The following is a 12,610-nucleotide window of genomic DNA, read 5'->3' on the forward strand; positions in this document are numbered from 1 at the left end:
AAAGCCAGAAGCATTACACCTGCACCTCTCTCTCTCTCTCTCTCTCTCTCTCTCTCTCTCTCTCTCTCTCTCTCTTTCTCTCTCTCACACACACACACACACACACTTTGACCTCCACTTCCATCTTTATCTCTCCTTCCCTGATTCTGACCCTCCTGCCTCCCTTATGTTAGGACCAGTTTGATGATATTGGTTATATCTGGATAATTGAGGCTATTCCCCCATGACAAGAGTCTTACATTAATCACATCAGCAAAGTCTGTTTCACTGGGCAATATATTCACAGCTTCCAGGAATTCAAATGTAAAAATCTGTAAGGGGGGATATTATTTATCTTTCCTTATTTATAACCATCAATAAGGACTAGAAAAGCAAAGGGAATAAGAAGTGTTTTGGTGAAGTTTTGTATTATAGCTTTAATCTATGGAAGAAACAGTTATAATCTTAATTTACATTTGGGTTTTGTGAGACAAGAAACTTCTAGACATTTGTTTACTTCAGGAAGAATGAAACTTTGAAAAAGAATTATTATTATTATTGATATTGGTCAGATCAGACAAGCAGATTATTTTCAATGGCTCAACAGTCTAAAATTGTGCAGGTGGCACTGATTGTTGACAAGGACATCCACCAATGCTATGAAATTGCCTAGAGCTCAGACACCTGTGCTAACATTTGGCTCATGTCCTTGATCAGAGTATCCCAGTTAGGGGATGCACAGGTGGTCAGCAGGCTCCGTCATGAATGATAGTGAAACTGTCATCCAAAAAGTTAAACAAAATCCCATTTTTGACCACTCAATAAGTCTCAAGGGACTTCCAAGGTGGCCAGTGGATCCAGACTAGCACTAACTTTATTTGGTGTCATTGTATCTAACAAGGAACTTCTTCCTGAAGTAGAATGTGCCAAAAAACTTGGAATTGGCTATATTTTAAGTATCATTTTATTTCAATAATGAGGACTTTTGGTTCTGCCAAACCTCAACAGGGTTCTCTGTCTTCACAACCCAAGAGGTAATAGGTAGCTGGCTGCAGAGTCACAGGCTCAGAAATCATGACATTCTCCTGGCCCAGAGTTGACAACCCAGTGGTGTCTGGTGTAAACTGTGAAGGGCAGCTTCTTATATCAGAAGTCCACAGGCATCTTATAGTCACCCTGATTGTCCAGAAACTCCAGTAGGTTTGAGAGGAAGTTGCTAAAATCTCAACAGTGAGTCTCTAGAGGGCGCTACTAGTTATGTTGCAATGTGAATGGATTTTTGAGTCTTGTTGTTGGGGGCCCCACTCAAACTGGGCCACTCTGTGAGTAATAGTGCAAAGGGCTTAAGTAAAACTCCTAAATGAGGAATATGCTGCCTCTAGCACTAAAAGGCCTGAATAGTTTGGGTTTGTTTTAATACTGAGAATGCTGAGAGGGACAATAGCTGCTTCTTTTTGTTGTTGTTTTTGTTTTGTTTTTTAACTAGGAATCATTCTTTTTTAAATAACATTATTCATTTATGCGGTACTGGGGATTGAATCCAATGTCTCACACATGCTAGGTAAGAACTCCACCACTGAGCCACAACCCCAGTCTGTTGGATATACCATTTAAAGGAGGGAGTGCTGTCTCTACCCTGCTCCCATTATTATTTAGTTATATTGTATCTAGTCTGATGGATAATTAGCAGGAAATTTACTGAGGTGTACTTTGTGACAGTCAATCACACACTTTTTAAAATGAGACTTCCTTTATGAATACTTGTAGGTCTTATTGAGTGTAAGAATGTCATCAATACAATGTCCTACCAGACTTCCTAAAAAAAAAAAAAAACTGGATGTAATTGAACTCTTGCCAATGAAGACTGTGTAGTGCAGGGCTGTTGAGATGCCCTGAACAGCCAGGTGAGAGCATATGGTGCCCCTCCAAAGCTGAAGACAACAACTGCAGGGACTATTCCAACAGTCAGTGCACAGAACATATTATCCAGACTTATAACAGTGAAATATTCTCAGTTGTTGTTTGGACAGAGTCAATAATTTCAATAAAAAAGGGTCTGGGGCCTTATTTATGATATGATAGCACTAAGGTCACAGTAACCCACTGTCGTGTGCTGTTCATCCTCACCATGTTTGAGCAATGGCAAAATTGGGCTATTAAAGGGAGAATATAGTAGGGACAATAACTTTTTCTTTTGGTAGGTCTTGAATGATGTGTCTCTTAATCCCTGTAGTTCTTGCTTTAACCTATTATGGGCCATATTAACTAAGTTAACCACTTGAGGGAGCATAGGGGAAGGTCTGTGGGTTCCCTTTTGTCAATCTGATTGTCAGCACTGGAGACTTATTTTATTTCAGTTTATCACTTAATGGGTCAAACCATCCATGCCCAGTATAGAATGTTTTAGAGCAACAAGCACTATGACCATTCAGGATGTAGGCAAGATAATAGGCCAATGGTAAGAATATTCACATACCCTCTCTTTTATATTCTGTAATACCAATGCCCTACAAGTATAGGGGACACTTCATTTAAATTTAGTGAGATCCCCAGGTATAACTGTACTTTCAATTCTGATACTAATTGAAGCCATGAGAGTTGTCATTTGGTACATGCCAGCAGATGATAAAGCTAGATTAAAACCTATGTTGTAAATGTGCAAAAGCCAATTGGCTTTCTGTTTTTAACTTTTGTTTATTTCCTGTATATTGAGATTTCTGTTTTGTTTGGTTTGGTTGGTTACTGAATATACTTGTCAAGAAAGGGATTGTCCTCTCTACCTGGCTTGCGTTTCTAAATTTCTTCTTCCCCAGAGTCCCAAATCAGTATCATAAAGGATAGGGCACCCCCATTATGGTAATCATTGCTTTCCTGGGTTTGGGGACCTTGAGCTGAAGCTGTTTAAATGGACCCCTCATCCTGTTAAGTTGCAGCAGTCATTGGAACCTGGCCTTAGTCCTTTTTGCCATTATGCCATAAGGCACTGGTGCTGTCTGGACTTTTTAGGACATGGGGTGAAGACTTTAGGGCTCCTCTTCTTGAGGGTCTATGCCATAGATGCATTCCCCTAAAGCCCTAAGGATCACATCATTTTTTGTTTTTTATGAAAAAAAAAAGCATGGGTAGCAGCACTAGAATTTTGTGAATTTCTAATAAACCATCAGTTCTTTGGAGTATGGAAGTCAGCACTGCACATGGTGACTATTCCTCCTCACATGAGTGACCATCTGATGAGCACATGTATTACAGAGGTTGTCGTCTTTCCCCTGAGCAGTCTGTAGAATAATGGTCAATGCCTGCTTGAGACACACAACCAACAATCACAAGGCCAAAATCATCTAACAACAGTCACTGCATATGCTGAAATCCAGACACAATTTAATCTGAGACTCATGGAGAGGTCCAAGCCAAGATGCATAGCCCTGGGCCACTTTAAGGAAAGCCCAAAACTTGTACTCCTGTCCCTAAATGTCAATTACCAAAATTCAGTGAAATCTGTAACAGCAGCTCAGTAGGAGTTGGCAAATGTAGCTTAAAGTCACACAGCTCAAAGCACATGCTCACCAGCAGGCAGCTGCTCAAAGTGCATGCTTCCCCACAGGCAGCAAACCAAAAGCAAGAGGACCCCTAGGTGGCACTAGTCCAGGTGATGGTAGCACATACCATCCTGCTGATAGCATCAGTTATTTTGTGGTTGCCTTTCAATGGTGGGATCAACCCAGCCCAAAATTGGTTCATGTAACAAAAGCACAAAGAGGGTGTAGAGAGGTGCACTACTTACACATTGTGGCTTTTAGGGGAAAGCAGGGCAAGTACCTGAGCTGGACAGAAATGGCCTGAGGGAAGGGAAGGATGAGTAGCTTCCATTTTTATCATAGTTAGAGTAGGTCCAGGGTGAAGTTTGCCTCCTGTGAAGCCACAACTTGCATGGTTTAAACAGCCTACTGGTGCCAAGGGAAGGAGTGCATGAGTCCTCCAGTTGGCTTGCCCAGATGTGGGGCAAGAAGAGAGGAGTCATGGCGCCTGAAAGCTGTCAGTGGCCAAACACTGAAAACAGGAATCCAACTCTTTGTTAAACCTAATGCAAAGACAGGATTTTAAGTTAACCAATTTTAAGATCTTTCCTCAGTGTATTCAAGAATAATCTTTTCCTCCTTATCTTGCAACAGGAATGTCTAAGGAATCTATCTTTTGATTCCCTGAATTTCTGGTGCCAGGAGGAGTGAATCCAAGTCTAAATGTACAAATGATAAATATAGAAAAATGTATCTTCAGGCTTTAGCAGAGTGCCACTCAGAGATTTAGAATCCCCAAATTTATTTATTCTATTCTTATCCTAGTCATGACTGATTAGGAATTGTTTTGCATTTTCTCTAGTCAAAAATGAAAGCATTTTTATATTAAAGGGAAAGTTAGAAACTATTTTTTATGATCCTGATTCTGAACCTAGAAGAGTATAAAACTTTCAGAGAAATAAAGCATTTGATGTCATTAAAGCAATGACCCTTATCCAGAAAAATAAAATAAATAACTTTTCAAATTAGATACCTCAATAAACACAGAAAGTCTGCCAAGAACACAATTCGTATTTTTATGTGATCACTGACTCAGGTGGTTTCCAGCCTAATTGTTTTTTTTATTTTTATTTTTTTCTTCCCAGAGAACTTAAAAGGTTTCTTCAGAATCAATGGAATCAACAACTATCTGGTCAATTCAATTTAGTTATTAAGAAGGCAAAAACAATGGATTGACTGCATTTTCAATCCATTTTTGTTGCAGGAGATATTTCAGTCAGAGAGACAAGGCTATAAATTTTCTCTGAGAGGAAATCTGGGTGGGAAAAGAAATGGCAGTGTTCGTTAACAAATGTTCCTTTTCAAACCTGCTAATCCTCTTGGATGATTTATCACTGTTTGGAAGCTTTGGGCTATTTTACAAAGGAAAAGGTATTATCCCTTGAAGTTGTATAAAAGTTTTTCTGAAGTCACATTTATAAAACCCAATACCACCTGAAATGAAAAGTCATGCCAATCAATATCCAGTGGCTTTCAACAGCAAGTAAGACTGCTTGTGTCATCTCAAAAGGAGAGATTTCAGGTATCACAAGATTACACTTATTGTCTTCACAGGAGCCTCCTAAAAAGGAGTTCAACCAGTGGTGTGTATTTGAACGGCGTTCACAGAAGTCTTCCTAAAAGTGATATCTGGAGTACTCACCCCAATCTGATGAGGTTAACATGAAAAAATAACCTAGGAGACAAGCAATTTTGGAAGGTGCTCTTTGGGGCGCCATCAAAGTTGGTAGGGTTTGCAGTGAAAGCAGCTCTGATCATCTATAGCCCTGAGGAGTTTAGGCCAAACCTGGTAAAGTGAGGCAGCCCGCTGATGTCAGGTGCTCCAGAGAAGAGCAAAAGAACAAATGTCAAGCAAATCCCTCACACATTTTAAAATCAATGGTAAGATATTCAAATGAGACAGTGCAGCATTTGGTAGGGCCTGGCTTGCACCAGAAACTTCAGAGGAAACTTTCAACCCTTTAAAATGAAGCAGCCTCTAATATTTAACATCCACTGAAGGTCCATAGATACTTCACGGTCTACCTTTACTAATCTTACCCCAGGCATAATCCATCCAAAAATCTCCTTGGCCTTTTAACTTACACAGAGGCCATTGCTCCCGGTTGAAGAAAATTTCTCCAGCCAAAAAAAAAAAAGAAAAAAGTGTGAATATACCTAAAGTGAGATATTAAACAGATAATCTTCTTCACTATTATTTTTCTGCAAGCCTAAGTTAAGAAATCCCTTTCTTGTTCAGTAATAAATAATTATTGAGCACCGAATATGTGAAAAATGTGAGACTGGGGTCCACGGGGAATACACAGATGAAAAAAAATGTGAAGTATAATACAGGGGAGGAAGGGCTGATAGAGATGGGCAAGATAAAGAGATGGGCCTGCATGACCAGTCGATTCATCATAAACGATGGCTCACAGACAAATATGTATTCACTTATTCCTAAATATGGATGAAGGCTTCACATAGTCAGTATGTTACCATCTAGGGGTATTGAGTTCATTGTCTCTGTTCAGCAAAGAAGAGGACACAGAGACAGCAAGCAAGCAGCCGGTTTATTGCAAAAGTGACAGAGATAGATTTCTCCGAAGAGAAGGGGCCCCAGAGTTGGGATTCCAGTGGGGGAATATTGGTTTGTTCTTTTTCTGGTCTTGAACTTTCCTCCTTTCCTTATCTCCTCCCCAGTCCACGCTGTCCTCACTATTATTCATTGGTGTCCCCCTGTGTCCACATGTCTATTTTAGTTTATGGGGTCCTCCACTTGTGTCCACAAACACTTTCATCAAGTAGGAAGCTGACCTCATCAGAAGACTCTCTCCATGCTCCTCTGTTCTGACCTTGTCCCCAGACCTCCTCACTTGCCATCTTTCATGGCTGCCTAAGCCCTTCTTTAGCTCCTTCATGTTGCTTACTCTGTTACTAAGTTATAGCTGCTTTGGCCATTAGAAGTTCTTTTAGGTTGGTCCCATGGTTATTCAACCACTACCTCCCTGCCTTTATTAGACATTTCCTTATTTTCTAACACCACAAGATAGTTTAGGCTCGTTTTATATCGTCCCTGTACAAGCTCTGGGATCAACCACTTCCCTGAGGAGTGCTGGAGACTTTAAAAAAAATTTTTTTTCAAAAAATGTTTTCTCATGGTAAAATATAAACAACATAAAGCTTACTATTTACCATCCTAACCATTTTAAAGTATACAGCTCGGTGGTATTATAAACATACATTCAGTTGTCATCACGGTCTATCTCCAATCTCCTTATGTCTTGCAAAACTGAAATTTTGTACCAACTAAACAATGATTCTCAATTTTCCCTTCCTTCCAGGATCTAGAAGCCATCATTTTACTTTCTGTCACTATGATTATAACTACTCTAAGTACTTCATATAAGTAGAATCATACCACATTTGTCTTCCTATGATTTTGCTTATTTTACTTAGCACAATATCATCAAGATTCATCTATGTTGAAGCATGTGTAAGAATTTCCTTCCTTTTTAAGGCAGGTAATATTCCACACTTTAGCTATTATGAGTAAAGTAGTTATGAACATGAGCTCACAAATATATCTTTGAGATCCTGTTTTCAATTCTTTCTATGTATATACATAGAAGTAGAATTGGTGAATTGTGTGCCAATTCCAGGATTAACTTATTTAGGAACTGCCCTAGTGCTCTCCCAATGCCTTAAGAATGAGCCTAAAAGCAGAATGAATAGCAGTGTATATAGTTTGACCTCCCCCCTTTTATTTTCAGGAGAAAAAGCTCAGATATGGACCCCCAGATATCTAAGACCACAAGGAACACCCACATGATAACACCATTTACTTCTGCATGCAGGAATCAGTGAGCAATATTTGATTTCCTTTATGCTCGTTTGTAGTTTTATAAAAATTATAATTGTTACTCTTCTAAGAAGAAAAAAATGAAAGAATAAGCATTGCTATCATCACAAAGGAAAGATGTGACATAGGAATGGCTCAAGGGAGTGTTTGACCAAGAGCAAGGGAACAGTGGATACAGATGGACAGGAAAAGCAAGGAGAGGTCAGACAGCAGCCTTCCAGCCACAGGGCACTGGCTTCTCCCCTTGTAAGCCTGGGCCCAGTTCTGTGTTCAACAGTGAGCAAAGAGACAGCTGTGTAGGTAAAGGTCTTTCTTTACATTTCACCTGGGTTGTTGGCAGTAGCTGTACTTTGTCTCTGCCCCAAGCACAGAGAAGAAAACTGCTGAGTTACAAAAGGAAAAAAGTCTAAAATCCAAGGACCAGTAAGAAACAATCTATATATTTATTCCTTTTACATATGTGGGTTTCACAACTCACATTCCAATCTAGAAGTGACAAAAGACAGTGTTTCTTGGGAGTGCAATGGAGGTCCAATTTAGGAAATTGTTTCTCTGAGGGCATTCACAAAGGTATCATCTTACTTCATACTATTCTGGGAAATAACATAGCATAGGAGAGGGTGTCTCCATGGGATCTTTCAGCAGGTCATTGTTTTCAAGGCAGGCTCCAAAAGCTTCCATGCTATGCTACCATGCTATGGGTTAAATTGTGTTCCCGGCCCCCGGCCCCAAATTCATATGTTGAACTCCTGATCCCCATATGGTAGTATTTGGAGATGGGGTCTTGGGAGATAATTACATTTATATGAGTTCATGAGGATGGGACCATGATGGGATTATTGCCCTTATAATGACAGTCACCAGAGAACTTTGGTCTCTCTCTGTCAGGAGAGGATACCACGGGAAGGCTGTATACCAGGCGCCAATCAAGACTCAGACTTCCAACCACCAGAACAGTGAAAAAATAAATGTCTGTTGTTTAAGCCAGCCTATCTATGTATTTTTTATGGCAGACTAAGACAATTTTCTTCTGACTCCAGGACCTATTGTCTGTATAATTTCTTTTTTTACAGGGTCATAATCTGACCTATGTTCTTACATGTTTTAGGGATTGATCAAGATTCTCTGTTACAATACTAATTTGAAGTCAAGGGCCATGTTTTTAGATTCTTCTATTTCTCTCACTGGCCAGCAAAATGTTATACATTCATCACAAAGTTAAAAAAATATATATTTATCCAGTAGCTACCAAGCGTGTTGACAATCCCTCAGGAACAGAGAGATGACAAATGTACAGTCCCAGAGCTGATGACATTCACAGAAAAGTAGCAGAGCAGACACGACAGGTACATCCCTGGGCAGACCTAACAAGAAGAATAAGCACAATTGGAATGGCATAGGATGTGCACATCACAGAGGAAGCAACAACGCCTGTGCCTGGGAAAGACAGATACTCCGAGGAGACTTCCCAGGTAAGGTAGCATTTGAGCAGGAACTTGAAAGAAAATAAGAGATCCACAAACAGGGAGAAAACTTCCACTGTAGACAGCGGGGACAATGTGATGATGAATATGTTAGGAAAAAACTGAGTGGTCTGGCTTGGTGTGTGTCTGTGTGGGTCAGGGTGGCGGGAGCATTCCAATTGTGGAGATACAGCATCAGACAAGTAGGATGCAGGCAAATCAGAACGAGTCTGATTCCTGAGTGAGAACTCCCCTTTGAGTTTCTACTTAGTACTTTAGGTCTTGGATTGCTTCTGGGGATTTTAAAGCAGGGAGGCAAATGATGTGATCTGTATTTTGGGAAACTATCTCTAGACAAAGAAAATAGCGTCTGAAGTGGAGAATACGGATTCAGGAAGAGTGAGGAAACTTGTTAATAGTGCAGCCAAGAGATAACAAGGGACGAACGAGAAAGGAGCAGAGAGAAGGGAAAGGTTGGCAGCATTGTAGAACTAGTTGGGTTTGGAACGTACGTTTGTAATTCAAACAGTTTAGCCCTATTATATGATTTTTCTGTAATGTGTTTGGTAACCCCGACCAAGAAGGCAACAAAACAACCAACAGATGGGAGGTTTATTCTGAGTGCTAGATGAGAAGGGTAGGTGCTACTGAAAGCCACAGGGTCTCTGGAACTGAGAACATTGGTGTGTATGTGAGTGATTTTGCACAGGATCCAGATGGAAAGGCAGGAAGAATCTGAGCATACAGCAAGGACTCCTATGAACAGATGTCCAAGGAAGCTAAAGAACTGGTTGAGTAGGAAAAGAAAGCAGGAAAAAAAAAAGGTTTCATAATTCAGGATTTCAAATACTGAGCAGTTTTAAATGTGACAAGGCGCAGGGTACAGCTGCATACGTTGAAACTCTTTCATTAATGTAAAAACGAGGTGAAAGTTTCCAGAGGAAAGTATTTTAAGGTACTGAGAGACTCAGTTGTTAACTAGGTCATCAAAAAGGACACTGAAGCCACCCAGGATAATGGCACGGGCTAAAGAGATGAGGCACACTGCAGGAAAGTGCCGTAGCCCTACGAGAGTGTGGGAGCAGCTTTGGAGGCATACAGATGAAGTTCCGAATCACTAAAGGAATTCTAATTTAAACTATTTCAGAAGTGCAGTGAGCTCTGCAGAACAATGGTATAAAAGCATAAGGGGGAAACCAGAAAAAAATGCATGTTCTTCCTCCCAATCCTGTCCAGTCCCTGGTGCCAAGCCTGGGACCAGGCAGGGAAAGCCAAAAATCCAGAATCTCCCCTTCTGTGCACTTTGCTGTGACCCCTTTACCCCCTGTCAGCACACTCCCCACACACTCGCCATCTTGATGTGTCCCTATGAAGCCTGGCTGCCCCTCCTTAGGAGATAGTGTTTTTGAGCACTGGAACTCTTCAGGTGCCATCCCTTGCTGCTCCAAACAATCCTTTCCCTCCCTCCTCTAAAACTCCTGATCCTTAGTTTATGGCCTTCGATGCTAGACCCTCTTCCCTTCTTTATTACTGTCGATAATCTATCTCTTGGTCACTTCCTCAGGTTTACTATTTTTCCCTTGGCTTCCCATATTATTCTCCATGATTCCTTTTCTCATTCTTCTTGAAGTCAACCTGCCTTAGACAAAAGATCCAACATCTAAGTTTTTTAGTTCCTTGAACTCCTTACCTCCACTCCCCTGCTCACACTCTGGATCTTAATTATATTCATTGAATTTTTTTTTTCAGATAGTGCTCAAGCATAATTCAGCTCACTACTCAGGATCTCTGCTTTCACAAGTCTCTGAATTCCATACATTAGAACATGAATTCCTTAGGAGCAGAAACTACTGAGAGGTATAGCTTCAGCATAGTGGCTAATATGTTAGTTTCTCAGTTTTTAAAAAAATATATATTTATTTATTTTACAGTACAATGCATTTTGACATACATTACACAAATGGAGCACAGCTTCTCATTCCTCTGGCTGTACCTCTTTCAGAGTCACTCCACTAGTGTAATGTATATAGGGTAATAATGTATGTCTCTTTCTCAAAAAAAATTTAAAGAATAAAATATTAATTTTTAATCTTGTGGTTTCTGAGAAATATGTGCGCCAGGTTTCAGACAAAATGAGAATATAGACTGAGTGTCAAGGAGGAAGAGGAAGAGGAAGAAGAGACTATTGAAAATAGTAAACTAAAATTAATGAGCACTTACAAGGTATTGGGTGCTACCTCTTGACAAATGACAGAGAATTAGGCAAGAGCAACGTATGATCTAAAATGAGGTCAGCAAAGGGGAAGAAAATGAGCCATACTGGGGATGCCTTCACTCAGGAAGATTACACCTTAGATTGTGGCAATAATCACAGGATGCTTGGAGAGAAAGGTAGGAAACTGGTGAATGAGCAAGAAAATGACATGACTGACCAGCTTCAGAATTATATCTGGAATGATTACAGTTTCCTTCGAAGTGTCGGGAAGGAAACTGGCTGGGATGAGCAGTGGTATGCTCATGTTCAGATGCACTGACCTTAGGGTCAAAGAGGTTCACCTGGTAAAGCATACAAATGGCAAAGGGAATGGGTAGAGCAAAAGGAAGAACTTTGAAACCCATCTCAGAGTGGCTGCCACCCAGGGCATAATGGAAAGTCTTACTATTGCTCAGAAATTCAATGTTTACAACCAAAATTTTAGAATTAAATTTGCATGTTTCTAGAAAAGCCCACCTCTTTAAAATATCAGCAAATTGATGAGCAATATTTTGTTTTCCTTTTTTTATGTTAACAATATTTTATCAAGTTACAGTCTTCAAATACTTGTGTGCACAGGTCTTTAGTATGCAGCTGCAGAATTGCTTACATATGTATCCACCCTGTAATTCTACCCAGCTCAAGAGGACAAAGCAATATATATGCCTCCATCAGCTTCAGGTTGAAAAATAGAAAATCCATGTGCTAGGTAATGCCTATGATCAGAGCTGCCCTCTACCCTCAGTCCAAGGGGGTCAAGGTAATTTTGATGTGGTTGAGTTAATGACTAGAGTGGAAAAGCCATTTCCACTGAAGTTTTCTTTACAATGTCAAAATACCCAAGAGATATGTATCACTTCATTCTTTACTAAAAGAAATTCCAGTCATGATAGTTTTATATTTAGAGGAAAATAGGGGGAAAAAAGAAAAAGAAACTTATGCTTTGGAGAGTGACTTGTGACCCTGCTTCTCTGAGAGGGATTTTTCCCAGTTAGTCTGTTCCTGGAAGCCACTAATAACCCCAATTCTCCTAGTTTGCTTTACCCCTGTGCCCTTCAGGGAGAGGCATGTATGATTCTGTCAGGTGTGAAATCAAAGAAACCTCAAAAAAAAATCTGCTCTTACACTGCTTTCACTGTTGAGCATCTCACCCTAGTGGGATGGTCTGTGGTTTCCATGGCAATGATATCTGGCAACAATGATAGGCAGCCTTCCAGGAACTGGGGTTGGAAGCTATGGGGCTAAAATATATCTGTCAGAGGTAATGAAGAGTTCTCTGTGTAAACATTTCTGTCTGACTGCTCTGCTCAGCCACCTGCACAGGTCCAAAAGGTAATGGCATGATGCAGGAGTAAGCATCTGGGGATGAGGTGTCACCCTGAGACTATCATATCACATGTCACACAGTCTCTATTGCTTGTATCATGATGGGGCCAAGATTCCATCCAAATGAATGGCACATTTATCCAGATACTAAATTAAACTGATGCCAAGTCTG

The 12,610-nt window shown here is 40.3% G+C and overlaps 1 protein-coding gene across 1 annotated transcript in view; it reads right to left on the bottom strand.

Moving 5' to 3' along the window:
* The window catches only part of LOC124087160 (prothymosin alpha-like), an 87,776-nt gene that overhangs the window by 56,728 nt on the left and 18,438 nt on the right, over nt 1-12,610 (bottom strand). Inside the window, exon 2 of the mRNA XM_046435889.1 lies at nt 11,291-11,414. Coding sequence (XP_046291845.1) covers nt 11,291-11,414 — 124 coding nt within the window. The remainder of the gene's footprint in view (nt 1-11,290; nt 11,415-12,610) is intronic.

This window comes from Marmota monax, unplaced genomic scaffold, assembly GCF_021218885.2.
Source record: "Marmota monax isolate L192 unplaced genomic scaffold, Marmota_monax_Labrador192_F-V1.1 WCK01_AAM20220418_F8-fsc00012, whole genome shotgun sequence".
NCBI lineage: Eukaryota > Metazoa > Chordata > Mammalia > Rodentia > Sciuridae > Marmota > Marmota monax.